The sequence below is a fragment of the Postia placenta genome (assembly GCF_002117355.1).
Source record: "Postia placenta MAD-698-R-SB12 unplaced genomic scaffold POSPLAscaffold_11, whole genome shotgun sequence".
Taxonomy (NCBI): domain Eukaryota; kingdom Fungi; phylum Basidiomycota; class Agaricomycetes; order Polyporales; family Adustoporiaceae; genus Rhodonia; species Rhodonia placenta.
This window is the reverse complement of record NW_020169842.1, coordinates 889,703-916,120: the sequence shown is the minus strand read 5'-3', so window position 1 is coordinate 916,120 and position 26,418 is coordinate 889,703. Positions and strand designations below refer to the sequence as shown.

General features: G+C 58.3%; 9 protein-coding genes across 9 annotated transcripts; 4 read left to right on the top strand and 5 right to left on the bottom strand.

Moving 5' to 3' along the window:
• The first annotated feature begins 63 nt into the window (after positions 1-63).
• POSPLADRAFT_1183618 (hypothetical protein) lies at positions 64-2,188 on the top strand. The gene is made up of 3 exons (XM_024489018.1): positions 64-631; positions 1,323-1,881; positions 1,933-2,188. The coding sequence occupies exons 1-3, from the start codon at positions 95-97 to the stop codon at positions 2,076-2,078; spliced, it is 1,242 nt and encodes a 413-aa protein (XP_024336709.1). The 5' UTR covers positions 64-94; the 3' UTR covers positions 2,079-2,188.
• Positions 2,189-2,704: 516 nt separating this feature from the next.
• On the top strand, positions 2,705-4,559 carry POSPLADRAFT_1149492 (hypothetical protein; the record flags this gene model as incomplete). The annotated part of the gene is made up of 4 exons (XM_024486311.1): positions 2,705-2,986; positions 3,066-3,157; positions 3,220-4,106; positions 4,159-4,559. 4 exons carry the CDS (start codon positions 2,705-2,707, stop codon positions 4,557-4,559), a joined length of 1,662 nt encoding a protein of 553 aa, XP_024336708.1.
• A 514-nt stretch (positions 4,560-5,073) lies between these two features.
• POSPLADRAFT_1183613 (hypothetical protein) lies at positions 5,074-6,344 on the bottom strand. The gene is made up of 5 exons (XM_024489017.1): positions 6,134-6,344; positions 5,932-6,074; positions 5,836-5,876; positions 5,318-5,783; positions 5,074-5,258 (listed from the first exon to the last, which is right to left on the bottom strand). Exons 1-5 carry the CDS (start codon positions 6,331-6,333, stop codon positions 5,116-5,118), a joined length of 993 nt encoding a protein of 330 aa, XP_024336707.1. The 5' UTR covers positions 6,334-6,344; the 3' UTR covers positions 5,074-5,115.
• Positions 6,345-7,706: 1,362 nt separating this feature from the next.
• On the top strand, positions 7,707-8,836 carry POSPLADRAFT_1149083 (hypothetical protein; the record flags this gene model as incomplete). Its single annotated transcript, XM_024486262.1, has 5 exons — positions 7,707-7,941; positions 8,004-8,025; positions 8,082-8,377; positions 8,436-8,710; positions 8,762-8,836. The coding sequence occupies 5 exons, from the start codon at positions 7,707-7,709 to the stop codon at positions 8,834-8,836; spliced, it is 903 nt and encodes a 300-aa protein (XP_024336706.1).
• Positions 8,837-9,017: 181 nt separating this feature from the next.
• POSPLADRAFT_1172164 (hypothetical protein) lies at positions 9,018-11,420 on the bottom strand (the record flags this gene model as incomplete). Its single annotated transcript, XM_024488170.1, has 6 exons — positions 9,018-9,183; positions 9,252-9,366; positions 9,432-10,422; positions 10,475-10,521; positions 10,671-10,982; positions 11,034-11,420. The coding sequence occupies 6 exons, from the start codon at positions 11,418-11,420 to the stop codon at positions 9,170-9,172; spliced, it is 1,866 nt and encodes a 621-aa protein (XP_024336705.1). The 3' UTR covers positions 9,018-9,169.
• Positions 11,421-12,332: 912 nt separating this feature from the next.
• Positions 12,333-15,366, bottom strand: POSPLADRAFT_1066973 (hypothetical protein; the record flags this gene model as incomplete). The annotated part of the gene is made up of 8 exons (XM_024482128.1): positions 12,333-12,880; positions 12,942-13,502; positions 13,555-13,620; positions 13,714-13,780; positions 13,847-14,050; positions 14,131-14,875; positions 14,954-14,991; positions 15,049-15,366. The coding sequence occupies 8 exons, from the start codon at positions 15,364-15,366 to the stop codon at positions 12,537-12,539; spliced, it is 2,343 nt and encodes a 780-aa protein (XP_024336704.1). The 3' UTR covers positions 12,333-12,536.
• Positions 15,367-16,083: 717 nt separating this feature from the next.
• POSPLADRAFT_1149135 (hypothetical protein) lies at positions 16,084-18,788 on the bottom strand (the record flags this gene model as incomplete). Its single annotated transcript, XM_024486273.1, has 3 exons — positions 16,084-16,914; positions 17,221-17,540; positions 17,600-18,788. The coding sequence occupies 3 exons, from the start codon at positions 18,786-18,788 to the stop codon at positions 16,084-16,086; spliced, it is 2,340 nt and encodes a 779-aa protein (XP_024336703.1).
• Positions 18,789-20,081: 1,293 nt separating this feature from the next.
• On the top strand, positions 20,082-22,604 carry POSPLADRAFT_1059205 (hypothetical protein; the record flags this gene model as incomplete). The annotated part of the gene is made up of 11 exons (XM_024481132.1): positions 20,082-20,317; positions 20,372-20,386; positions 20,442-20,537; positions 20,725-20,882; positions 20,948-21,150; positions 21,208-21,402; positions 21,454-21,643; positions 21,699-21,876; positions 21,947-22,140; positions 22,204-22,297; positions 22,352-22,604. The coding sequence occupies 11 exons, from the start codon at positions 20,082-20,084 to the stop codon at positions 22,602-22,604; spliced, it is 1,812 nt and encodes a 603-aa protein (XP_024336702.1).
• A 910-nt stretch (positions 22,605-23,514) lies between these two features.
• Positions 23,515-25,710, bottom strand: POSPLADRAFT_1149044 (hypothetical protein; the record flags this gene model as incomplete). The annotated part of the gene is made up of 6 exons (XM_024486253.1): positions 23,515-24,264; positions 24,370-24,514; positions 24,572-24,724; positions 24,778-24,908; positions 24,969-25,390; positions 25,443-25,710. 6 exons carry the CDS (start codon positions 25,708-25,710, stop codon positions 23,515-23,517), a joined length of 1,869 nt encoding a protein of 622 aa, XP_024336701.1.
• Between the last annotated feature and the right edge of the window lie 708 nt (positions 25,711-26,418).

Genomic DNA, 26,418 nt, shown 5'->3' with positions numbered 1-26,418 from the left:
CGCCGACACTGTGCTCGCCATTGCCCACGTTCACCAACTCATGCTCTCCCCATCATCAGTCTTCACTCACACCTAGTCTTCTTTCACCATCATAATGCTTTCGACCACTGCCCGCGTCCGCCGCCCCCTCACCCTCGTCGCTCGCTCGCTCTCCACCGAGACCGTCTCCGCCGGCTCGCAGCTTCCCCCACCCCCGCTCCCGTCCAAGCACCCTAAGCCTGCGTCAAGATCACTTCTCGGCCCTACTCCCCGCCCCGCACACAGGCCTGCCCGCCGCCAGGCCCTCGCACATCTGCCCCCGTCGTTTGGGCGCAACCAGCTTCTCCCAGTAGCCGATTCCACGCGCGCGCTGCTCGAGAGCATCGTCGCCCAGTTCAATGCGCCCATCCGGTATGCGTTCGCCTACGGCAGCGGCGTCTTCGAGCAGGACGGCTACGGCCAGAACGAGAAGCCGATGCTCGACTTCATGTTCGCCGTCACGCACACCGCGCACTGGCACTCGATCAACATGAACCAGTTCCCGGGACATTACCCGCTGCACGCGCGGGTCCTTGGCTCTGGCTTTGTCTCGCGCGTGGAGGATATCAGCCCTGGCGTATGGTTCAACACGCATGTCCCAGTCGATGGCGTCGTAAGTCCTCCTTGCTCAGTCTCTCGCTAGCGTTCCGTGGAAGACCTCTATGTCGTGCGACCTCATTCCCACCCAAGCGCAGATGTGCTGTTACTGCCTCACAGGCGTGTTGCAGCGGTGGGTGCTGCTCAGTGTCTTGGGCCATCCGTACTCTCCCGCTGCCCTTTCGGACGGGTTTGTCCTACTACCCCGTACCGGTACTCTCAATGGCCGGTGGGCCGGTCGAGATTGACTGTACTTTCCGAACTCATGTTTCCTTCAAGAATTCGTTACAAAGGATTCCTTGCAGCATTGTACTAGATGTACTGCGGGTGCATCGACTTCATTAACCCCGCAGTGCCCTATCGCAAACCCTATATCGGGGTTAGAGCGTCGGATGTATTTCTCCGACAACTCCTTAGCAGTCTTGTGGGCGACACAACATGCTATTCACATTGTGAATACATACATTATACACAACTGGCATGAAGGGGTTGCAGATACCGAGGGTTCTATCACATTTTGGAGATGATGTCGGGTTGTCTGATGAAGTATTGGCATCCGCATGTATCCGCATAGGTCACAGTGTTGGACTGTTGTTCAAAGGATACGTTGAGAATGATACACCATCAACCCGTTTCTTGATGTTCTCCCACGGAAGGCTTCTTGGACCATGCTTTGTGCAATGACGCTTATACACGCTTCATAACAGACGATCAAATACGGTGTAACGACCGTGGACAACATGTGCTCAGATCTGCTCAATTGGCGCACGCTGTACCTTGCAGGGCGTATGCACAAGCCCGTGCGCATCATCAAGGACGATGCGCGCGTGCGGCTTACGCAGCAAGTCAACCTGACATCAGCGGTGCGCACGGCGCTGCTGACGCTGCCCGAGACGTTCACGCAACGCGAGCTGTTTGCGCGAATCGCTGCGCTCAGCTACACAGGCGACGTGCGGATGGCGCTACCCGGCGAGAACCGCAGCAAGGTGGACAACATCGTCGCGCGGCAGCAAGCGCAATTCCACGAATTGTACCACAGACTTGTCGTCGCGCTGCCAGGCGTGCACTGGCCCGCGCACATGGAGACGATCCAACAGGACACGAGCGCGCACGCGCGCGCGGCGCACCTGCGCAAGCTGCCGTCGAATCTGCTCAAGGGCGTGACGGCCCACTATGCGGGCGGGATGCCCCCGAAAGAGGCGGACGAGAGTGTATACTGGACGAAGCTCGCGGGAGACGAGAAGCTCCCACAAGTCATCGATCGGGGTACGTGACATCGCGTTGTGCGTGGTTGTGCTGTGCTGACCGCGGCTGCAGAGATCTACAGCCTCGTGCGGCATTCGTCGACGGTACAGAGCGCAAAGGGCCTAGTGAGCGCAGGCCTCGTCAAGAGCGTGCGCTACTCGGCCGAGAAGGTCGGGAAGTGGTGGCGGTCGAGGGGCGCGAGCGCGGGCAGCTCGTAACATGGCATCACAGGGTGGAACATAGAGGCATGGCTAATTTACACCGACACGCAGTCGACATTGTATCCATTATTGCTCGTGCATATATAATCATCTCACTGCTCCGGGCTAATTGGCGCACTGCGTTCTTGTCGGATTCTTGCATTCTTGCACATCATTTCCGCACTGACCCGGCGAGCTTCTCCTCGGCTGCAAGTTCAGACACATCCTCCTTGTGCTGTACCCTTTGACTCCTTACGGCGTCCTCCCCCCTCTCTCTGATAGCAAGCTGTGATGGTGGATCTGGCGGTGGACATCAGGCGGGGGTTGAGGCAGAGAGATGGGGTGTCCCGGGTCCAGTCTGCCGCGCTGGGAGAAGATGAACGCGGGCTGCAGCGACTCCCACCAACTTGAATCCTCCTCCCTCCGACCCGCCCTCTTCAACATCGGCCTGAGGCTCTTCAGCTCGCTTTCATTCTCGTTTTTGTCTATCGCCCTGCTTTTCTCTCTTTCGGGGCCATTCTTGGTCGCTGGCTGCGGTGCTGTTTGATTACTGTTTATCTCCGAGTCTGCTCAGCTCAGACCGTCCACCGTTCCTTCACACATAACTATACACATATTGACATCTTGTCTACCCTGCCTGCGAAATGTCTGACTCTCTGGACTTCACCCTGTCGCCGGAGCACTCTCCGGCACGTCCACCTCTGGCTTCGCCCCCGCACGACGATGTGCCGCTATCTGAGCCTCTTACCGAGTCTGAGACTCATTTCGAAACCCCCCAAGGGGTCGAGGCACCCTCTACACCGGTTCCCCCGTCCCGCTCGACGTCCTACAGCTTGCCCCCCACTCGCACGGTTGCCATCATCAAGGCCCACGCCATGGATCACCGCTTTGACATCGAGCAGCGCATTTCGGAGGCAGGCTTCGAGGTCCGGTGCATTCCTTGCATGCCTAGCGTAACATCTGTCATCGCTGACGTTGGTTTCCACGGTGTCTCATACTCGGTAGATCGTCAAGGAGAGACAGATGGAGTTTGACATTGAAACCGATCCCGACACAATGTTCGAGCTGTTCGGAGACGAGTTTGAGTCTTTCGCCGAGTCAGTGGTCACTATTGTGCTTGTTTATCCTCATTGACATGTTCCTCGCTCTGGCCGTGCAGAGGTCCCGTGTGGGTTTATGTCCTCGAGCGCCGGCGTGCCGTCGAGGTATGGACAACCCTCATGGGCGACGTAGACCCGGTAGTCGCGCGCAAGTATACCCCCAACTCCTTACGCGCGCTCTACGGGATCTCCGCCATGCAGAATGCCGTTATGGGCTCCCCCGACGGGCCCACCGCTGAAATCCAGATCTCCGCCATCTTCGCGTCATCCCCACCGTTCCCCACAACTGAGCTCCCTGATGTCGGAGACAGCTTCCCTGCAGGCTCGCTACGCTCTGTCTCATCGTCCGTGCTGTCTGCGCTGCGCAAGACGACGTCCAGTGGGAGCGGCAACGGCTCTTCTGTGACGAGCCCTTCGCGCGCGGGGGACAAGACGCCGAACGGCAAGGCGCTGTTCAAGGCGCGCCCCGTGCCTGCCACGATCGCTACACCGACAATCGTCCCGCGCATGTCGCGTGCGTCTGCTCTGCGAGCGGGCCTCCCCGTTGAGAAAGCGGAGCGTGCGCCCCCGACCAAGGAGCGTCTCGCGGAGACGTTCGCGAACGTGCCCGGGCACAAGCGCTCCGAGACCATCACTGTCGCCAGCACTGCGCCGCCCGTGGTGGCGCCACGCATGACACGCGCGGCGTCGTTGCGAATGGGGCAGAAGTCGGCAGAGTCGCCGCGGAAGAGCATCGTGCCCGCGGCGAACGGAAAGCCGAATGGCACCGTCGCGAGCGCGAATGACACCACCGCCAAGAGGGCGACATTTGACGGTGTGCCGGGGCACAAGCGTCGCGAGTCGATTCCCGTTTCGAGCACGAAGCCGCCCACGGTTCCGCCGCGCACAAACCGGAGCGCGAGCCTGCGCCAGATGAAGGAGGCCGCTCCGCCGTCCTCGTTTAGCTGTAAGCGCTGCATTGTCCTCAGTCTTATTCTGTGCTCAAGGCCGCTTCACAGTCAAGAGCCCGTCGACCCAGACGCCATCCCGCTCCTCCTCCAGGACCTCTAACAACGCGCCCTCGGGTCGGGTGCCCCTCTCACGCCCCGCTTCTGCAGCGTCCACGCAACCTGCCACGTCTCACCCCCCGGTTTCGCGTCGCTCATCCTCCGTATCGCGGTCTTCCACGTCCGCAGGAATTGTCACCGCAACTGCCTCCGCTGGAGACCCTGCGGCCACCGCGGACTCTGCCAAGCCGAAGCCGAAGCCGCGCCTCAGTGTGCAGGCGCCCACTATCGCGCCGCGCACAAACAAGAGCGCACTGCTCCGCGCGGCGAAGATGGCCACTACGGCAGCAGCAGCCCCGCCCGTCAAGGCGAAGGCGGCCACGGCGACCACGTCGAGGGCTGTTAGGGTGTAAAGTGCAGTCCCCATTTGGGGGCAATCTACGAAGGACATTCCCGCAGCAATGACACTGCGATTCGGACTGTGGCTCTTGATACCTGGTGTCGCTCCAGCGTCGGTGCATTTCTTGAGTGCGCTGGCGCCTGTCAGTTTGACACAATTTACTGCTCCCTCTGTCTGGGTCGGTGGTTTCTGCCCATCCTCGTATGGTCTCGACTGCCGCCCTTCTATGCTTGATCTGAAGTGTCCATCTAGCTCCATCTATGTGGTCAGTTATCTTATGTTGCGGTGCTTAGTGTTTTCTCCCTCTAGGTCTGTCCTCTCCCAGGGCTCGATGCGGTCCGAATATTCGATGTTACGCACGGCCCGCTAACAACATAGAATAGCTCTGACAGACAACGCATTGGTGTCCCCACTTATAGTGTCTTGTTGTCTGTACGTTGCACCTATGGGACAATTGAAAAGTAACACATGGAGGCTCAGAATGGAGATGCGTGTTTTCATTGGCAGTACAGCGGTACACTGATGATACATTGCCTATTTCTTGACGGCTTTGGATCTACACTTTTTGCTTAACCTACAATCTTGCCATCGACGATGCGAGCGGACTCGAAGATACGGATTGCTTCGGTTGCAGCCTTGACACCACTTGCCATCATGGCACCAAACGTAGGGCCCATACGGTTCGACCCATCGTGTTCCGAAAGCTCCATACCTGGGCGGAAAGGCGTCAAAAGATCAAATTGCGGATAATCTAGGGAGGACAAGACAAACCCGTCATGATCAGACCAGGAGCCACCTCCCGAGTGCCGTTCACAATGGCAGGCTCTGCCCTGTTCATGTCCAGACCGCGCATGTTGCCCAGCTCCTTGAGCAGGCCCATGCTGACGAGGCGCTTCGCGGAGAAGGCGCCCATGGGTCCGTCGTGGCCCGTCGCGGTGATGATGACCGGTGCGGTAATGACGTTCGGGTCCATGCACGACTGCGTGTCGTGGTTTAGCGCGACGAGCGTCCAGTTCGTGACGACGCCCGCGACGCGCTGGCGCCCGGCGAAGTCCTCGCGGACGATGAGATCCTCGACCGCGGTCGCGTTCATGAGCACGACGTTCGGCATCGCGAGCACGCGCGAGAGGACCGTGGAGGTGAAGAGCGCCGCGTGTTTTACGACGACGAAGGGGCCCTCGTCCTCGAAGGGGACGCCGATCTCTGTGAGGAAGCGGTCGGCCGGTTTGCGAACGACCTGGGGCGCGTGTCAGCGTGAGTAAAGTACTGATATCTTTGGGCAGGCCTACCATGGGTGTCATGAGCTGGCCTCCGAGCCAAGCACCTCCGCCTGGAACGCGCGTCAGTCTCAAACAAGGGCTCCGAAACATGCGCCGAGTGCTCACCAGGCGCGACACCTGCTTCGATGATCGTCACCTTCAGATCAGGACGAGACTTCCCGAGGTGATAAGCGCAGGATAGGCCAGCACTTCCGGCACCGATGATCACGACGTCCGAGACGGCGCGTTCGTACATCGTGTTGAAGTACCTGTCCGTCCGACGTACGTTCAGCAAGGGTCTCATTGCTGGGACTGAACATGACTGTACCTCTTGATCATGGCCCTGGAGACCTGCGCTTCCTCAATGGGCGCAAAGCGGTACTTGCCCTCGTAGTTCTCTAGAACATCATACTCGTTCTTGTCTACATGCGTGCCGTTAGACGTGCCGTTTGTCTTCGATAGCTTGGAGAAGAAGATGGCCTCGTCGGCAGCCGCGGGCTGGGGGAGAGTTGCAGCAGGAGGGGCCATGGTGGACGGTCAGACCGGGTGAGTGTAAACGCGTCCCGGCTGCAAGGTTTATATAGCTCCTCGTATGTGACTCCATCGCAGTAGAGGGGAGCCTGCACCAGTGCAATCGTGCATCAGCGGGTATCCGGATAGCGCACTGCGGGCTCCGGGAGAACGTCGAGGGTGCCGTTCTGCCCCAACTTGCTGCCTATGCATCAGCTGGTGGGAAAGGAGCGTCCCGCTCGTGACTGACTTCTGGACGATGGAGGTGGTGCGTGTTCCATAGAGAATGTGGCTTATAGAGTAGGACCGCGTTATCGCCAGGATCGGTGTCTGTATTCTATGTCGGCGCCGAAGGGTGGGGGGACGGGACACCTAATGTCTTGCTTCCCGGGCCCATTGCCCTCCAGATGGCATATACCTAGAGGGGAAAAGCAATGCACCATACCATTTCGACAGTCCTACCAAGATCATGCTCGTGTTTGTGCTCTTGACGACTCGAGTGTACTGCAATGTATATAAGGAGCACCTCGGGATCTTTTATCGGCGTCCAGTCAAATATACACCGTCCGACCAACCAATCACTATCATGAAGATGTAGGCGCTATGGGCATTGTCGCTGGTCCGCTCGCGGGGGTGCAGCTAAGCCGCAAGCGAGTTCTCGAGGTGGGTGTAATTCTATCATAGATGATCAGTACCGTTGGGGAAGATTTGATTCATCAAGCTGTGACTCGAGAAGCCCCGTGTAACTTATGACGACTCTTGGAATACGACGTCCGCTGGAGAAATTCGTTACAGAAGCATTACGGGAATGACGTGCGAGTGAAGTCACTGTCTCATTCCTCGTTCCAAAACACACGGTAATGACTCGGACATGCGGTACATACAACCATGTGTGTGAGACTTTACGAGTAAGGTCCAGTCGAAGAAATATCAGAGGCAGCAAGTCTTAAAGTAGACTTGAACGCGTCGCGTTCAAACCGCTGAGCTTTCGAGGTCAACCACGATCGGCCAGGACGTAGAAGTAGAAGGGGGGATTAGGCTGCATCCCGCACGTCGAGATAGTGGGAGAGCACCTTTGTGTGCGTCCGGATCATCGTGGGCAGTGGACAAGACCGTTCGCACTGTCTGACGCTGGGACGGCTGCACCTTGGCGTCATGTCTCCCACCCTGGCTAGCGGAGTTCACTCGCCCTGACTCGTCCCCGCCAGAGGACCCGCGCTATCGAACGCGAGAAGCACAGCGATGCGACCGCGTCGGAGGGCGCTGTGCGAACCCGTGGGGCGTCCGACCTGCAGCTCTGAGAGAACCCAATCTCTCGACGCATAGAAGGCGGACCCGTCTGCAAACTCTGGCGCAGTTCTCTCTCAGACTCCCCTCTCCTCACCACTATCATGGCGACGACCCAGCAGAACTTCATACTCACCTCGGATCCGCTGTCCCTGGATAGGATCAGATCGATATTGACGCGTCTCGAGGACACCATCATCTTCTCGCTTATCGAGCGCGCCCAGTTCGCCCACAATCCCAAGATCTACCGTCGGGGCGAGTTCGAGGAGCTGCGGGACAAGACAGGGTTCACCGGCAGTTGGCTCGAATGGTTTCTGAAAGAGACAGAGACGTTCCACGGTGCGCCCACATATGTCTAGATGGTGGTCGTCTCCAAAGATACTCATGACAGACACCCGCAGCCAAAGCGCGAAGATACACGAGGTGGGACTGTCCGGTCCCATCATCAGCGAGCAGGACACTGACAGACAGCTTCGCAGCCCGGATGAATATCCGTTCACAAATCCTGCCGAGCTCCCCGCACCCATTCTCGGGCCTCTCAAGCTCCCTCAGATACTCTACCCCAACAAGATCAACGTCAATCCGTCCATCCTCAGTTTCTACACTCGCTCCATCGTCCCCCGCATCACACAACAAGCCACCCTAGCGCTTGCAACGGCGAAACGGGCCAATGGAATTCTCGGGGACGAGGAGTACGAAGACGACGGCAACTACGGCAGCGCGGCCACACTCGATCTCGAGGTGCTGCAAGCGATCAGCAAACGCGTGCATTATGGTACACCTCCACCACTGACCGCCCTTGTCGTTCGGCTGCTTAACATGCCGTACCACAGGCAAATTCGTCTCTGAGTCCAAGTTCAGAGACGATCCCGCCGCGTTCATCCCACATATTCTAGACCCCAATCGTCATGCGCTCGATGCGTTGATCACGAAGCCCGAGGTCGAGCGCAAACTGCTGCAGCGTCTCCGCAAGAAGGCGGAATTATACGCTTTGAACTTCGCACCCGACGGCGCGCTCATCGACGATGCGTCTAAGCGGAAGATAGACGTCGACGGTGTTGTCGAGTTGTATGAACACTTCATCATCCCATTGACGAAAGAAATCGAGGTAGGACATCCGCTTCCACATTCTTTGCCGACGCTGACCGTGACTGCATAGGTCGACTACTTGCTCGTCCGCCTTGAGGGTCTGTCGAAAGAACAAATCGACGAGATGGCGGCGAAGAAACCTTGACAGCGCGTGCCGATGTGGATGTACGAATATTAGCTAGCCGGCCTCCCTCACCTTCCATGCCCGAAAGCTCTATTTAAAGCTCTATGTTCGTAAATTGAAACCCAGGAAATACAAGAGCAGTGATCAAATTGCAAGCAACTTCAGCCCAACAACGTAGTCAGCGTCACATTATACCAGATGCGAGTCAGAAACATGGAGGCCAGATAGGTACAACATAAGGAGGTATAATGTTAGATGCACAGAAAGCAAGGGGGAACTCAGCTGGAAACAGTGCGACTTTTTTCGACGTTAGATAAAGACCGAAACATGGAAATATGCGAAAAGCGGGTATCATCACAACCCGAGGTCTGCGAGAAAATATGCGAATGTTCAGTTACGCTATCAGGAGCCTTGCGAATTCAAGTTGCCAACTCACCTTCGAGCAGTTTGCGCGTTTCGGTTTCCCCGATGTTGCGAGTTGCGCGCTTGGCGAGCAACTTCTCCGTCCTGAATTTCTCGTACAACACCTCTCTCGTGCGGATTTTGAGCATCTGCATTAACGCCACTTCAGTAAGCTGCTAGAGCCTCATGTCAGGCGAGCGGGCACGACACAGACCTTCATATGCGTCGACAATACCGCGGTCCGCATGGCAGCGAAGTCGCAGTGCTCGGGGTTGAGCACGTCCACCGCACCCCACCGGAACTTCCGCACAAACACGCCGCGCAAATCAGCAGGCGGGCCCGTGAGGTAGGGGAAACTGCGCGAAGACGGGGTGGGCGGAGTGGTTGGCGACATGTGCGCCGCGTCTGCGACCGACGGCGCGTGTCCGTCCTCCGACGGGAGCGCCGCACTGTGGAACGATTGCCTAGTATTGTCTATCGATATGCTCGGCTTGAGCGGGCGGCGTCGCCTGACCTGCTCGGGGCTAATAAGCGCGAACGGGAGGCTCTCGCTGAGGTCAGCCTTCGCGACGACGCCGGCCGAGAAGCGCACGTTCGCAACGCTCTCCGCATCCATGGTGTCCAGCTCCGCGCGCTCTGCCGCCGCGAGCTCGGACAGGCTCATGCGCGAACGAGAGCGCGACGAACGGCGGCTGACCGAGACCTTAGGCGCGCGCAGCTTGATCACCGATCGCGAGCGGCGCTCCACCTGGGGCTCGCTTTCAGTGTCGTTCTCGGCCGCGTTCTCAGGCGCCACTGTGGACTCAGTGCCGTTGCCGTTCGTGTCCGCCTCCTCAGTGCGCTTGCCATCGTCCGCAGCCGGTCCGAAGACCCCAAAGTCGAGCCCTGCATTGTGTAAATCGCGCCTCACAACGCGCTTCACGTCTGCGAGGGTTTCGTCCGTCAGCGAATCCGCACGCGCGATGACGGGCAGGACATTGGCGCGATTGCCCAGGCGTCGTATCACGCGTATGTCGGCAGGGGACATGGTCAGTTCTCCCGCAATTTCTTCGTTCGTTTCGTCCGACGTGGTGTCGTCGGAGAAGGAAGAGAGATCGGGAGAGTGGTTGACGACAATCGCGGATGGCGTCTTTGCAGGAAGGGAAGAGCGCGCGCGTCTGAGAGAGGTGCTCATGATGGATTTAGGATCAATCATGTAGATACATCTGCAAAAGAGGTCGACTCAAGCCGTGTGATGTCTCAAAGAATTAGCCTTACAGATGAACATGCTGATCCCCTTTGTTTTGACGCACAACCTTGGTTTCCTATTTCATATAAAAGGATCAGTATCCACAATAGATCATGGATGTCTGATTGCAACACGCCATCAAGGACCGCCTAGTCTTCGAGGATGGACAGTGGCAGTACCGCTAGAGAATGTCTAGCCTAGTGCGCATGCTGAATGAATACGTACCTCATTCAGGGTATCTGTGAACTGCGCATCCAAGTACTTCACGATGGCGGTAACCTGCCGCTCCAGCCTGAGCTCGTGGCTCTCCTGGAAGTCAAGGCCAGGCGTGTCGATCACGGACAGGAGTATGCGGTCATATCTCGACTCGCAGATCTCCACGCACGCGGACTGGATCGAGTCTGTACGCCTCGGAGCGCCACGTAGAAAACGCTCAACGGCAGCCTTTTGATCCGCCGTGGCTGTGGGAGATATATCTGCAGTGTCCAGGAGGAGTCGCAACAATGAGGTCTTCCCAGTGCCTTGCGCCCCGACGACCTGGGAAAGAAGGATATTAAACGTGGAGCGATAATCGCTGAGACGACGCACCATAACATTGAACGTCGTCGGGCTGCGCGCTTTGCGTTGGCTAAGCTTCGCTCGAAGATGGACAGGCTGCTTGCGGGTCTCGAACGCGGATGGCGGTGGAAGACGTGAGGTGAAGAATTCTGAGATAATCCGACCTGGAGGTTTCTCTGGGGACGACCAGGGTTTATGGAATGCGATGGGACCGACCCCTTGTGTGGGAAAGATAGTTTTCGCCGCACCTTGTGGACGAACTTGCGGGGCATCACTCTGCGGGAGCGAGGACAGATCTACCAGATTCTCGGGCCATGGTATTCCTTGCGTGTGGAGTTCGGGTAGAGAAGGAGAGGTGCGAATGAAAGGAGAGCCACCGGAGTCTGGTTTGCGGGGCTTGCGGCGAAAGCTGAACATGGCGAGAAGTGTGCTTTAAGGTTAGCACGAGGTGTACACGGGCCAGTCAGGGTCGGACAGAGTTAAGGAACGTGAGAGGAGACGAGAGGGAGGCTGCCCGTGTGGACGACCAGCGCAGGAGAGAAACGAACAGACAAAGGGCGAGAGCGGGCCACCGTAGATGATGGACGCGCGCGAATTAGACTTTACCAAATGATTAGCCGCCAGTGCCTTTATGAGAAAGCGCCAACAGGTGCCTGAGAGTCGTCGACGAGGGTCGTACGTCGGGCACATACATCTCTATGTAATGTTCGCATATCTATGTATCATATAGCTCAGCGTGACCGTCGTTCTATATGGCGAAGACGTAGGCTGCTTCTGTGAAGCACAGCAGGATAAGCGGAGAGCGGAGAAGGAGAAACCGGGCATTAGAGGAAGACGACGTTCTTATATATGTGTGAAAAAAGAGAAAGAGGCGTGGCGACGACGAGATGACAGAATCTGAATGCAAATGACGTTGTGAACCGAGGAGGCGTCGAGGGCGATCGACAGTGCCAAAAGAGGCAGAGGTGCACCCATAAAAGGCAATGAACGTCGAACGGGTCTTTGGCGCTAGCTGCGCCCTTTTCGTCTTCGTGCCGCACCCGCACACAGCCATGGAATAGGCCGAAAATGCAAGGGTCTTGACATGCGACCAGTTCCTGCAGATTCTACCGCGCAATTCTCTGCATAGATCCAACAGCACTTGCAGAACAGTTAAACGAGCCTTGTCGGGAGCTCAGCCGTGCAAGTAGCAGTCCTGCTCTCAACTTGAAGGAAAACAGAGTGTTTGCCGCCAAAGGCGTCGCTCAACGCGCGACCACAGGTAACAAAGAGCTCTGAACACCCGTTCAGCAGGGCGTATCCGTGCCTCGCCCTTATCGAACGCAGACAGAAACCGAGAAGTGAGCGCTTGAGCACCGGCTAGTAGGCAGCAATATATACTATGTTACATTTCCCCATACGACAGACAGACAGGCTGAACCCAAGCGAAAACAGCAAACACAAACGAACGTAGATGAGCATGAGCTAATACACCAACCAACGCGGCGGGATGGAAATCTACTACAATGGTCCCATGAGCCAGAAGACGCCCCCTCAGGGTGTCTGTCCGATAGCAACTGTGGAGCGGCCGGCCTCAGCGGCCATCCGCATTTTCTTACTGGGGTGTCCGTTCGCGTCCGCAAGCCCAGTCTCCACGGCGCTGATACGCCGTGCAACTCCGTTCGTCAGCGGCATGTTCTCCTGGGCGGAGCCATACTGCATTTGCGTCGAGGGGGACGACCGCGCTGACGTCGACCCTGACGGGCCAGACGGCGTCGTCGCTGCGCTCTTGTTCCGACTTCGCGACGTCGAAGGGTCGTTCACGTAGTTACACGGCAGCTGACGCCGCGCGCAGCTCCCACATGCCGGGTGCGCGCCGTCGCACCTCGTCTTGCGTGCTGCCCGCCGTCATCTCGTCAGCCGCCCCGCTGACATCCTGGCAACGCAAGAAGTACGCACCTCTGCAGATGTTACACGCGACGATTTTGGAGCCATGGCCCGCGGTCCGACCTTTCCCAGACGCGGACGCTGTACGCCGGCGCTGCGTCATCTGACCGCTCTCCTGCTTCAGAGAAGACAGCTGGCTCTGATCTTCACGGGAGGCTGGTGCGGGCGGCACAGATAGTGTGGTAATGGGCGGAAGCTCGGGGCCAGCCGCCTCAGGCAGCGAGGTCCTACTCGACGTTGCCTGCGCAATGGGCGGAAGCACCGTCGACGACGACGAGCCCCGCCGCTCCGGGACAACGCTGCCGAGAGGAGGGAGCGACTCGGTCAGCAGCATGCTGACGTTGGAGTTCCGTCGTGACGAGTTATGCGAGGTCACCTCCGGCGACCCAGCGGGGTTTTCCATTTCGAACGTGAGCTCATCCACGCTCTCGCCCTCACTGTCACTGCCGCCGTAATGCCTCCGCGCTTTGCCGTTGCCCCGGCGCTTGTGGCCGCTCTGGTAGTCGCACGGGGCCGACCGCTTGAAGCACTGGCTGCACGCGGGTCTGCCACCATCACACTTGAGCTTGCGAGCTAGAAGCGCTTTCAGCCATGGGAGCGCTGGGAAACAGGCAGCTCGACTGACCTCGACAGAAGTTGCAGGCGACCGTGATCTTCTTAGCCCGCGATCGTTGCGACCCTGTGTGCGAAACTCCTTGTCAGCGTCGCACCCCGGAATACCCTCTGGGAACCACAGACGAGAGCGGACACAGCGTGACAACGAACCCCCAACATCGTTGAAAACGTTGAAAAAGGAGAGGGGACTGACTCGAGGACGTCGCAGTTCTGGGAGAGGATTCAGACACCACAGGCTGCGGGGGAGACATTACCGAGGACGGTGCGGTGTCACCATTCAACGAGATGTTTGGGCGCGACACGGCTTGTAGCACGGGGGGGTTCGCAGTCGATTGGGAGGGTGTAGTGTCTATGGCGAGGATAGGACGTGTGCCTTGAGAGAGTGGGAGAAGGCGGGGTGGCGGGGCGGACAAGTGCGATCCACGCGTTGGCATGGACTTTGGTGGAGGCTGCACTTCTTGCCTGTACTTTTGAAAGAGATAGTCTCTTGTGTACTTTTGCAAAGTCTAATGCGAACGACGGGCCATTCAAGACAAAGTCAGCGGAAATCCAACATGTCGACTGACATAGTAGTTATCGACTGTACCTGCATGTGATGGAAAATGGCTTGGCGTAGATATACAAAATCGCAATGGCCAACGTCCATGACATCGAGAGAACCCCATCTATAGCTGCGAATGAACTTGCCGGGGCCCATTTTAGATAATAGCTGTGTCTTGATGTGAGGACCTTGTGGCAAAGGAGAGTACTGATACATAAGCTCGTGGCGAGATGGAGTAGGTCTAGAGACGCCATCGCTGTGCGCATAAATATCAGGTGAAATCAAGGCAAACGGAAGGCGTAACAATGAGAGGGGTGTCGATGGCGGGGGAGTAGTCTTGGTGGAAGCACCATCCATGTGGTTAGCATATCCGTTGGGTGTCTCGGAATGCAGCCGCGACGGCATTAGTTCTACAGCATCTCGCCGGGTGAACTGTGGATACTGAGTGAAGGTATCCAAGTCGAATATACCAAAGCCAATGCCCGCCTCTGCCAGGTCCCTGCGAATGGCCAGCTTGACGGCTGCAAGGCGATCATTCGTCAACATGTCAGCGCGGGCAATGACGGGCAGGACATTGACGCGTGCGGAGAGGCGCCGAATGGTCGCGATGTCGGCGGCGGGCAGTGTGGGTTTACACAGCATAGGGTTTGTAGTTACGGGCGGGTCGAGAAAGACAGGCTCGGCCTCGGGCACGGATAAGCTGTTGTTGCGAGTTCGCGATACGAGGGGGACAGGGGGGGCAGACACCGACGGGGGGACTATGTGTTCCGGGTCCAGAAAGTAGATGCAGCTGCCCGGGTTCCAAAAGTCGCGAGCTAGAATCAGATGGTGCCCTGCCTATCTCGGAGATCCAGTTTAGGGCACTCACAGGTGTACATGGTGGTTCCCGGTGAGGGCTTTGCGCTCCTGTGGGGCGAGACACATGGACAATAGACTCTTGACAGAGGGGAGAGGGCGACCTACGTCTTCTACGCTTTCCGCGAACCGGGCGTCAACGTGGCGCAGGATCTCGGAGACTGTGCGCTGGGACGCCGCGTCGTCTTTGAAGTCGAGGGAGGGCGTGTCAATGAGTGTGAGGTTGAGGTGCTGCGGATCCTCGGCCTCTGAGGCGAGATCAATGTCGAGGGACACGGTCCTGACGTGTGAGGTGTGCGCGCCGCATCCCTGGACGAACTTGGCGACGGAGAGGAGCTGGTCTGCGGAGGCGGAGGGGGCCACGAGGCTGGTGTCGAGGAGGAGCCTGAGGAACGAGGTCTTGCCCGTGCGGCGGCCTGCGACCATGAGGGTGTAGCCAGTGGTGGCTACCTCGAGGCTAGCCGCGGCGGGGGCGCCTGGGATGCCGCGGTGGGGGGCCGGCTCCTCCTTGACGGTGGTGGCGGCGGTGGCGGGTGTGTACGCGTCGGCGTCGCGGCGGATGTCGCGGCGGACCCTCTGGTCGACGGCGTCCATGATGGGGGACGTCGAGGATTGCCGGGAGGGGGCACTGGGCAGGATGCGGGGGTGGGGTGTTCCAGGCCAGATCAGCCACCACCATCAACGAGGCCCCGCGCCGGGCTTTAGACGCTCGGTTCAGGCCAAGCGATCCGAGGTCACGTACGTCGCCGCCGCGAATGCCACCGTCCTCGCTCCGTCTTATCGGTAGCCTCGTATTATTGCTTTACGTATTCGTATACACTAGGCTCCAGCCGCAGCCGGCGTGTACAGTGCCAATAATACTTTTGCTATGCTATGTCTAACATTAGGCATTATAACGTGCAGCATCAGAGCGAGAGACTCGGAGAGAGGAGAGAGCGCGGCGCCGCCTGTAAAGTAGAGATGAAATAAACATAAGATACCGCCGGAATCGAGTCCATGTGTGCATCTGTCAAAATGGCCGACGACGAGAAGGCACGGTGGGAACGGCCTCGGTCCCTGCGCAAGGAGGATCTGGGGTAGATTGGGCGCCCTGGCTGTTCCCGGACAGCTCGTGCGAGCCCGTCGTGCCCTGCGACGGAAAGCCTATAGTTTACGCCCGCGGCCTGCCGCCGTCTTCGCCGAGTCCAGATTCATCGTGCTCGTCCCCGCCTGCTCGTCTTCGTCCGTCGCGTGCCCCGAGATGAACGGCCCGTACGGATGCGTCGAGAAGATCGCCCTCCGTTGCCTTTGCCATTCCTGGCCGTGTCCAGCAGCCAGAACGGCCTCCCACGAGTTGGCGTACGCAGGCGGAAACGGCAGCGGCTCGATGTCTTCTGGCGTGAACCCGTACGCGTCGGGGGCCAGGAGCGATGACGGGGGAATCGGTGGAGGAGATGGTGGTCGTAGTACAGATCCCTGTGGCACTGATTGGTCCGCTGCAGGCGCTGTTTGTCCCACTGGCTGCCCTGTTTGCACTCCAGCTGGTTCCGCTGCATAGTGCGCTGGGCTGGCTGTACGGTGCGCCGGGCCCGCTGTATGATGTGCTGGGCTGGCTGTATGGTGCGCCGGGCTGGCTGTATGGTGCGCTGGGCTTGCTATAAAATGCGCTGGGCTCGCTGTATGGTGCGCTGGGCTTGCTATTTGCACGCCCATTCGACGACCGGGTGTAAGATGCGCTGGTTCTGCTACGCGTCTGGCTGGGGCTGCCACATTGCCCGCTGGATGCGCGGTGTGTGCCACCGATGGCTGGCCAGAATCCGGCGTGTACGGCGGGGGAGGTTCGCTGTGTCTCCTTTCGGCTTGTTCGCCCGGCTTTTCTCTCGGCGCCTTCTTAGCTAGTGGACCCACCACTTTTCCTGGCAGCGGCAGCAATCCCTTTTCTGCAAGCTTCTTCCTGCCTGGCCCCCGCGTTTTCTTGTGGTCGACGTACACGCACTGAGAACGCCGCGAAAGGCAATTCGTGCACAGTGGCCGCCTACCGTCACACTTCAGCTTGCGCCCTTTATTTTTAGAAAAAATATATAATCAGCGGTCCGCTTCAAGAGCGCTATATGCCACGTTTTGTGCCATTTGGTGCCACTTACCCCGACAGAAATTACAGGCGATGTCTACCTTTCTTTTCGGAAGCTTGCGTCTCTTTAAGTTTTCATCCTCACCGAGGGAAGCACTGCGCGCGGCCCGCTTGTGCGTCGGAAGGCAAGGTCCATCGCGTATGTGCTTGTGCAATCTGTCTTGGCTCACGCTGCTTTCAGTCCCGTCATCGCCGGATGCTCCCGGCGAGGGAGGCTCACGCCTAACACCAGAAAATGGCGGAATGGGTACAGGTGCGCCAGGGATTAGCCAAGGTTCCCGTGTGTAAGGCGGAAGGGTGTCTTGGGACGCCAAAGCTCGAGGATTGTAGGTATATTGCGTGTTGACCAGCTGCACAGCGGGAACAGCGGGGTGGCTGTCAGGCTGCGGTGCCCCCCACGGCTGTGCCTGCGCATACCACGGGGGATTGAGCTCAGCGAACGGCACCAGAGGCGGGTCGCCAACCGTCGGGCGCGTGCCCGTCAACCATCCTTTTTGTTTGAGCCTCATCGTAAGTCTTCAAAACTTGGGTTTGGCTGGTTTTACTCACCAGAGGACTCAGGATCGGGGGGACCGAGTCGCGGGCTGAGGTGAGGTTCCTGCCGTGTCTGCTCTAGAGTCTGCCTTCCTTGGATGCCGCCTGGGATATCAGCGCCCTCTGGCCAGTGTGGCTGTGGTCTGCCAAGCAGGAAGTGCAACTCTCGTCTGCTTCTTCCCCGTCCGGCGCCTTCATAACCTGGCGGCTGATCTGTTGCGACAGTCGGTAACGGTATGGGCGAAGTTGTGTAGTGTTCCTCAGATCGTCCGATTTCAACCGAGTGCCTAGCTGGCGGCTGTCGACGCGGAAAATGTGCCGGCAAGCGAGCAACTGGTTGCCCATCGTCTCTAAAGTCTCTCGGCGGTCGGAGGGGAACATATCCCGGGTCTATAGTCATATACAGCGGTGGTAGCTCCTCATCGTTCTGAGACCATTCCCTAGTCCCCCCTTGAGAATCACCTGTCCTGGGGCCTGGGCGTCGGGCGAGCAACGGCGGCAGGTGCCTCTCATGCAAATCCGAGGCGCTGCGAGACGCAGTAGACAGCGCTGGCGGAAGGGTGGCATAGCGAGTGTGGCCGCGCAACGCCGCATCGCGACTTCCCCTCCGTCGCCCTGTGGCAAAGCTCTGCGTCCTCGACCGATGTCGCTGTGTCGTCGGCCCTGGCTCCCCTGCGCCTGGCGGAATCGGCGACCGCCTAGACGGCCCTGGCTCCCCTGCGCCCTCGATGATCGGCCGCGGCGGAATCTGATAATGCCCAGGGGGCAGCGGGGGCGGCCAGGTATAGGGCGTAACGTAGTTCCTGGGGTCCGAGCCAGCCCAATCCGTAGGGGCCTGCGATGGGAGGGGCGGTAGGGTCGTCATGGGCTGCCGCCGAGCGCGGCCACTCCCCTGAGTGCCCACGGACTCCGGGGACGAGGTAAGGGGCCGACTGCGCGGGCTACCGCTGCTCTCGCCGAAAGTAGCGGGGGTCAGAGCCCCGGACACGGAGGATGGAGGACGCAGAGACGGATTGCGATGATGTGCGTACGGACTGTCCCAAGCCGCTTCCTGATCGCCCTCAAGTTCCCTGCCCGGCGTGATCCCCTGCGGGGTGACCGCGGCCGTCGTACTGCTCCTTTGCGGCCCAGAAAATAGGTGAGAGTGCAAGCTGCTTGGAAGAGAGCTCTGTCTCGCCCCATCACCCCGTCGCGAGGAGTCCATCGCTGACCGGCCACGCTCGACAGCAGACTACCGTTAGAGAGCACTGTCGCAGGGGATCGCTCGGGCCAGCGGAGGAAACAAAACCAATGGAGGTGAGAGGCCCATTCGACGGGAGTATCGCGGAAGAAGAAAAGAGGGGGGCAAAAGTGCGTGACCGTAAAGAGGGGCGGGAGACCTGGGAGCTCCCGTCAAGGACTCTGCTGCGAGCGAACGGTCGGACCGCTAGGGTTTGCTTCCGCTCGTGTGCCCCGTCGGCGGGCCCGAATCATGCGATGAGCCGAAAGGGGCGCGGCGTGCGTAGTGGTGCATCGAGGTCCGCCCCCCGCCGTCGGTGAGTGCGCTAGCCATCCACGAAGCGGAGTAGATCAGAAAACGTGGTCGAGATATAAATTCCGATCCAGGCTACCCCGCCCGCTCGCCTATCGGCGCTGCATACATTGCACTACTACGGCATAAACTCGAACGCCTCGTCATCGTCCCGACCGTTGCCTTGCGCGCGGCAGGGGAGGGGACCAAAATTTACGGACCGGTTGGGTGCACGCCCCGTATCAAGCCAGGGAGCACGACGACCACAACTCTGCATCAACGGTCACAAGTCACAGCCAGCCGAAACGCGATCGACTATCTGACTTCATCGACAGCCTCCTATAGAAGACCTTCCAAATTTGTCCAAGGGGCGCCGTTTCGCCGGTAACGTTTTCCCGCGCGCCCTTGAATTTTGTCTTCGGCACACGCAGGCTGGGTCTCGTCTCGCCGGGGGACGCTGCGACGTGGGGGCGCGGCCCACTAGGTTGCTCTGAGGAGAGATAGCACGCCGGCGATGCGCGGTCATGCGACCGTGCGATTTCTGTCACCAAGGCAGATTCGATCAAACGTGGGACGGCCAGAAGCAGCGAATGTTGCCTGGGGAAGAAATCTGCGCAGAACGCTATCTCGATTGCGAATCATACAGATTACGAGGGCCTTTGATTGTTCTCGGCTGAACAGTACAACGCTACCTAGTTCGCTTCACCTGCCATGTATGTCGACGTATTTGTCCTGAATGCCGAATGCACGAGCCTGCCAAGAGAGCCTATGCGCAGAACAGAGAGGTGCTGAACGATCTAACCCGGTCTGACATGCATGTAGACGCCGTCTTTGTCATCTCCCAAATCTGGGATTCTGCATTCGCCGCGATTGGCCGCGGAGTTTCGGCGTCAATTAAATTGCCCGTGACAAATATGTGACTCGATACTGGCTTTGTTAGCGCGTCACCCAAGCTCGATCGAGAATCGCAAACCACAAGTGATCAAAATGCACGCTAGACCGACATCCTTGTCTACCAGGTTCACCAGGCTCACCGACGGCTCGCGACGACGTCTTGCGACTTCAGCTTCGCGCCACAGCGAGAATGTCGTCCTCAATCGCTACAGCCGCACAGTGACTCAGCCCAAGACGCAGGGCGCGAGTCAGGCCATGCTCTACGCGACGGATGGCATTACAAACGATGACGACTTCAACAAGGCTATGGTCGGCGTGGCAAGCGTTTGGTACGTGTTAGATGCGTCGTAGAGCAGCTCGACATGCGTTGACGGTGCCTCCAGGTATGAGGGCAACCCGTAAGCGAGGATCCAAGTGGTGTCCGTGTATGCGCTGAAGTTCGCGACCTCGCAGATGCAACAAGCACCTGTTGGGCCTGGGACAGGACGTAAAAAAGTCGCTGACCGACGCTGGTATCATCGGATACCAGTTCGGCACAGTCGGTGTCAGGTTCGTGTCCATTACCTCTGTTCTCAGGTCGATAAGAATGGTCGCGCGCCAGCTGCACTTGGCGTGCAGCCCGCGGGTGTCCCTCGACCAATACAGGGGTCGAGCTTCTGAGGCCTGCGGCCTTTGCCGGACGCTTCGTCGACCTGAGAACAGTCGTGAGGAGCTGTTTCTGAGTTGGACACTGTAGCGATGGCATCAGCATGGGGACGCGGGGGATGTCCTACTCCCTGCAGTCCCGGGACCTCATTGCCGACCAAGTCGAGACCGCTGCCGGCGGGCACTGGCTAGACGGCATGGTCGTGGTTCCTGGCTGCGACAAAAACATGCCGGGCGTTCTTATGGCACGTGAGTGCCGCCATACTTATCGCCATCCTTGCCACGATCTCCTGACGCGTTCTTGATCGCCAAAGTCGGCAGATTGAACCGCCCGGGCATCATGATGTACGGGGGCACCATCCGGGCGGGTTCATGCGCGGGCGCGCCACAGCTGGACATTGTCTCTGCGTTCCAGTCGTACGGCAAGTACCTGCAGGACGGGAAGACACCAGCTGCCGAACAGGAGCGCTACGACACCGTCCGGCATGCGTGTCCCGGCCCCGGAGCGTGCGGCGGGGTGAGTGCTCCCCAGTTAGTAGGTGCTCAGACCGTGTGCTCACGCCGGCGCTGCCAGATGTACACCGCGAACACGATGGCGAGCGCGGCCGAGGCGCTGGGAATGACATTACCCGGCTCCTCGTCGTTCCCAGCCGAATCTCAGGAGAAGATGCAGGAGGCGCGCAGCATCGGGCCAGTCATGCGCAACCTGCTCGAGAAAAACATTCTGCCCCGGAATATCATGACTCGCTCTGCCTTCGAGAACGCCATGGTGAGCAGAGCGCCCAAGTTTGACGGCTCGCACGTGCTCACGTCGCTTTAGGTTCTGACGATGATTCTTGGAGGATCAACCAATGCGGTCCTCCATCTGATCGCCATTGCCCACTCGGTCGGTATCGAGCTGACCCTCGATGACTTCCAGAGTGTGTCCGACCGCACCCCGTTCATTGCGAACCTGAAGCCCAGTGGCCAGTATGTGATGGAGGACGTGTACAAGCTGGGTGGCATCCCGAGTACGGCCTGTGTGATTTTCAAGATGCCGCGACATGAATTAACCCCAATCCGCAGAAATCCTGGCGTATTTACTCAAAAACAACCTTATAGACGGCAACAACATGACCATCACCGGTCGCACGCTGGGCGAGAACCTCGAGAGGTGGACCCACGAGCACGGGGAGCTTTCCTTCTCTGGCCAGGACATTATCCGCCCACTAGAAAAGCCGATCAAGGAGACTGGCCACCTGAGGTCTGTAGGCGGCCGAGCATCGCACGGTATACCATGGTTCTCTGACCTTCGTGCTCCCGCTATCTGTCAGAATTTTGCGTGGCAACCTCGCGCCCGGTGGCGCCGTTGCAAAAATCACCGGGAAGGAGGGACTTGGCTTCACCGGTAAGGCGCGTGCATTCGACACAGAGGACGACTTTGTCGCTGCCGTCGAGAGCGGCTCGATCAAGAAGGGCGAGAAGACGGTCGTCGTGCTCAGATATCTCGGGCCGAAGGGCGGACCAGGTAATTAATATTAATTTCCTGTTCCGGACGTCGCTTTTCCTAATTGAGCCCGATCGCGCACAGGAATGCCCGAAATGCTCAAGCCGACGAGTCTGATCATGGGTGCAGGCCTCGGCCACGACGTTGCGTGCCTCACGGACGGTCGTTTCAGCGGCGGGTATGTCTACCGGTCCGCCTGAAAATTAATTCGTCACTGAGCGCAATGATGCAGCTCGCACGGCTTCTGCATCGGCCACGTCGTGCCAGAGGCGCAGGTGGGCGGCCCGATCGCTCTCGTGCAGGACGGCGACATCATCTCTGTGGACGCCGTCAAGAACACACTTGATTTCCGAGTGTCTGCGGAGGAGCTTGAGCGCAGGAGGCGCGAATGGAAGGCCCCGCCACTCAAGACCAACCAGGGCACGCTGTACAAATATGTCAAGTCTGTGGAAGACGCGAGCCGCGGCTGCATCACCGACGCATGACAGTTGTGAGGTGAGGAATCTTTACAACTGTCCACGATGTGCGCTGAGATCGAAGTTTGCTTTAGAGATAGACACGTTGCTACGCTGTATGCTACCATGCCCTGGGTATTATATTGCGATATCTATAGAACCTGCGCCGCTGGCGTCCGACTGAATGTGTGGCGTATTATATCAGAGTGCGAAGAATGTTCCAGCCCCGCGAACGGACTTGCACAGCCCATTATCCGTCTCCTGGTTACGTATGAGATAGCGAAAGGCTCCGACATGAGGATTCGCGCTCGGCACACGTTGGAGATACCCAGTGGTCTAGGTCCTGCCGGACGGGATGTGCAACAGCACCCGTTCCGAGAACTCTGACACGGAAGGTGGTCGTGCATTTGACTGCCTTTTTGCGTTGACAGCCTCCGTGGTACGCGAAGGTTGCCTGCTCGCAAAAATTATATGACCGGTGCGGCTGCAGCATACAAATCCCAAAGGCTTTCAAAAATACATCTGTCTCTGCCCCGCTCTGCAAGTCGACGGCAGGCGTCGTGGCACAGCACATCAAATACACACGTTATCGGGGAGGAAGACCTGACGATACATTATATTGACTGCGCACGTCTCAAACGCCCAAGATGCAGAACCGTGGGAGGCATCCCTTTGGCCGGGGCACGCTTCGACAACGTAAGAAAGGCGCCGCTCACCGTGTGTCCATCATTCAAATTCATTCATTCAATCTAAACCGGTCTTCCAGTGTGCTAGAGGGTTTGTTCTAGACCAGAACGCAGCGCACCTTCCGCTCACCGGTCATCCGCCACGGGCAGTAGCCTTGATCTTGCGCTTCTTCTCCGCCTTGGGAATTTTCTGTTTCCGCCGCTCTCTTGCCTCTTCCTTGACGGCCTTTTTGCGTTCCTAAAATAAAGGCGCACTAGTGAGTCCCTGCAACAGGCTCAGTGGAGGGGGCATTCACCTTCTTCACCTCCTTGTCTTCGTTGCGATGTCCCCGCAGCCGACGCTCCTTAAAATCGGCTTTTTCGTCCGAGGTCCCTTCCTCGCCTTCACCATCGCCTTCGTCTTCTTCATCCTCGCTTCCCTCGTCGTCCTGCCCGTCATCTGACTCCCCGCTCTCACACTCCGCGCCGCACTCGAACCGCACCGTGCTTCTTGCCTTTCCGTTCGGCTCCTCGCCCGCAGCCTCCGTCTCCTTCTCCTGCGCCTGCGGACCGACGAAACCAATCGTGTCCTTGTAAATCAGAGTCGCGCCCTCGCCACGGCTCAGCGCGCCCACGTCGCGCTCCGGGTCGTACACCTCGTTGAGCGTGCGCGGGATGTACGACCGCAGGAAGACCGAGTCCTCGTGCGCCGCGGTGTCAGAGCGGCCTTGCCCTGCGCTTGAACTCGCGTCTTCGTGATCGCCAGCTTGCGGCTCGGGCTCGGGCTCAGTCATCCACTGCCGCAGGAGAGCATCCTCATTCGGCGCTGATGTTGATCCGCTGCTCGCGGGTAGGAGGGCTTCCCGTGTGACGAACTCGAATGCGCGGCGGAGCCCGAGGCAGTGCACTCCTCGCTTGCCGAAGAAGTCCTCGATGTTCCGTAGATCTGCCCGGAGGAAGTCGAACGCGTGAGGATGGTCGTGCTCGACGGACTGCGAGACATCGATAATGTACAGGTGTCCATGCTTCTGGATATCTGTGTTCCCGTTGCCCGAATTGGGTTCGGAGGACTCTGGTACGGCTTCTGATTCGGCAGCCTGGGAAGAGGAGGGGGCTGGAGTGTCATCGACGTGGTATAAAATGTTATATTCAGACAGGTCGGCGTGGACCAGTTTGCATTCCAGGAACATCTTGCGTGTCATGAGTAAAAGCTCGACGTAGAGATCAGGGAACGCAGACTCTGGAATGTCCGCATCCTTGAGACGGGGCGAGGCCCTGGAAGACCGGAGAGTGTGAAGAGTGTGTACTAACATTCAGACGATGAACACATACCATCCTTCTTTGTCGCCTACGAAACCCATGACGAGTACGTTCTCACGCACCTCGACGGGCTCGGGGCATGGGATGCCAGCGGTGCGGAGGCGTTTGAGATTGCGCATTTCTTTTTCGGCCCATAAGCGGACCATTTTGCGCGGGTTGTGTCGACTAGGCAGACATCTGAGAGCATGAAAATACAGACAGGACAGGAGAGTGCTGACCTGTACCCTCGTCTAAAACGAAACTCCCCCGAGACATATTTGTCGCGATCTTTAAAGACGAGGATAGATGTTTTGTAGATCTTGAGAGCAAGATGCTTTTGGTCTGAAGTCAACGCATGATATACGTTAGCCTGCAACACTTTTAATCAGCGGGCAGAAAATCTAACGCAGAAAGAGAAAACTAGATGTACCTCCTTTCCGGTGCTAACACATCCGTTGACTTCAAAGATGAGGCCCCGCCCAATCATCTTGAACAGGATGATGCGTGTGCGAGGGTCAAGTACCTGTTCGCTCGTCGCGCGGTCGCTCTTGTCCTTCATGTTCGCGGTCGCAGAGGGACCCTTCCTGTTCACGCCTACTCCGAGATCGTACGGCATGTCAATGTTACGGATACGGGACGAATATTTCGACAGCGCCTGCAGCTGATCTGCCGTCTTGTCCTTCGTATGCGCCGAAGCAGACGTCGTGGAGGGCTTGGCACTCTGGCGCGGGCGGTTTACTGCAGGGAGAGATGCGACGGCGGCGCGGGTGTTGATGGCGGAGGCGACGCCCTGCGCTGCGCCTGTGCGGACGGCGACATGCTGCTTTAGACGATTGTACTGTTTCGTAAAATCTGCGTGGGCTGTTCGCTCGCGGTGGTCGCGGACACCATGGGGGGTGCGCACCTCGTTCAGCGATCTCCCAGTCTTCGTCCTCGGCGCGGAGGGTGTGGAAGGCGGCCGCTTCCATGTCATCCTCCTCCGCCTCGAAGGCATCGACGTCGTCGTCGTCGCCTTCACCCGCGGACGACCAGTCTAGAAGGTGCTCATCGTGGTTGTCCTCGTCGATGTATGCATGTCCCTGGCGGGGATCGGCCCTTGCACTTCCGTCTTCCTGAGGGGCATCGTCAAACTGCCCTTCCTCAATGGATGTTACATGTGGTCCCGCAGACATAGCGTGCCGGTGTGTCGCTTAATGGTCGGTCTTCAACCGTCGACTGCAGCAGATCCACGCTCGATAGGGGTGCTCAGTTCTTGCCGCTCGCTCGTTCGTTCGCAGAGCGTCCACCTTTTTTGGTAGGTATTTCCAACCCCGACTGATCCCTCAGCCACCCGCGATCGACGCGACCCAGCCAATGTTATGCCATCATGCGTGACTTGTTGAGCTCGTATTATATTAGGCCACAGACTTTAGGAGCTGTACCGAATCGAGCAAGTCTACAACTTCGAATCAGTACTGGTACGGGGGAAAACGACGAGACGAACATACCTCAGCCGTAGTGGTACAACGACTGAGGAGAGAAGCGGGGAGTGGGGGAGCGAGGTATAAGTATGTAGAATAGGTATCACGTGGAGGTAGACAGAGAATGAGCTACGGTATCGGATTGACGTAGGGAGCACGGATCGCGACAGCGGACGTCAAGCATCCCGACCGGGGAAGTCAAAATCCGACACAGATGTATTCTAGAGAAACAATCTTCAAGCTTCAAGAATATACTACAATCAGCTCATATGTTGCGATTGCAGGCAGTCACAGTCGTCTAGATCATTCTTTGGATACCTTAGAGTCTTATGCAAAGCCGCATCATTGGCTTAGGTAGTATTTGCATAATCGTGAGTACCATAAGACTCGCGATTGGAGCTCGCTGTGTCGCTGTCGATT

Excerpts from the sequence above, each read along its gene's own strand:
- POSPLADRAFT_1183618 (XM_024489018.1), top strand. The coding sequence starts at position 95 with ATGCTTTCGACCACTGCCCGCGTCCGCCGCCCCCTCACCCTCGTCGCT. Across the intron at positions 632-1,322 it reads ATGTCCCAGTCGATGGCGTC|ACGATCAAATACGGTGTAAC; the intron begins GTAAGTCCTCCT and ends GCTTCATAACAG. Across the intron at positions 1,882-1,932 it reads CCCACAAGTCATCGATCGGG|AGATCTACAGCCTCGTGCGG; the intron begins GTACGTGACATC and ends CCGCGGCTGCAG.
- POSPLADRAFT_1183613 (XM_024489017.1), bottom strand. The coding sequence starts at position 6,333 with ATGGCCCCTCCTGCTGCAACTCTCCCCCAGCCCGCGGCTGCCGACGAG. Across the intron at positions 5,877-5,931 it reads CGAAGCAGGTGTCGCGCCTG|GCGGAGGTGCTTGGCTCGGA; the intron begins GTGAGCACTCGG and ends CGCGCGTTCCAG. Across the intron at positions 5,259-5,317 it reads TCCTGGTCTGATCATGACGG|GTATGGAGCTTTCGGAACAC; the intron begins GTTTGTCTTGTC and ends CTTTCCGCCCAG.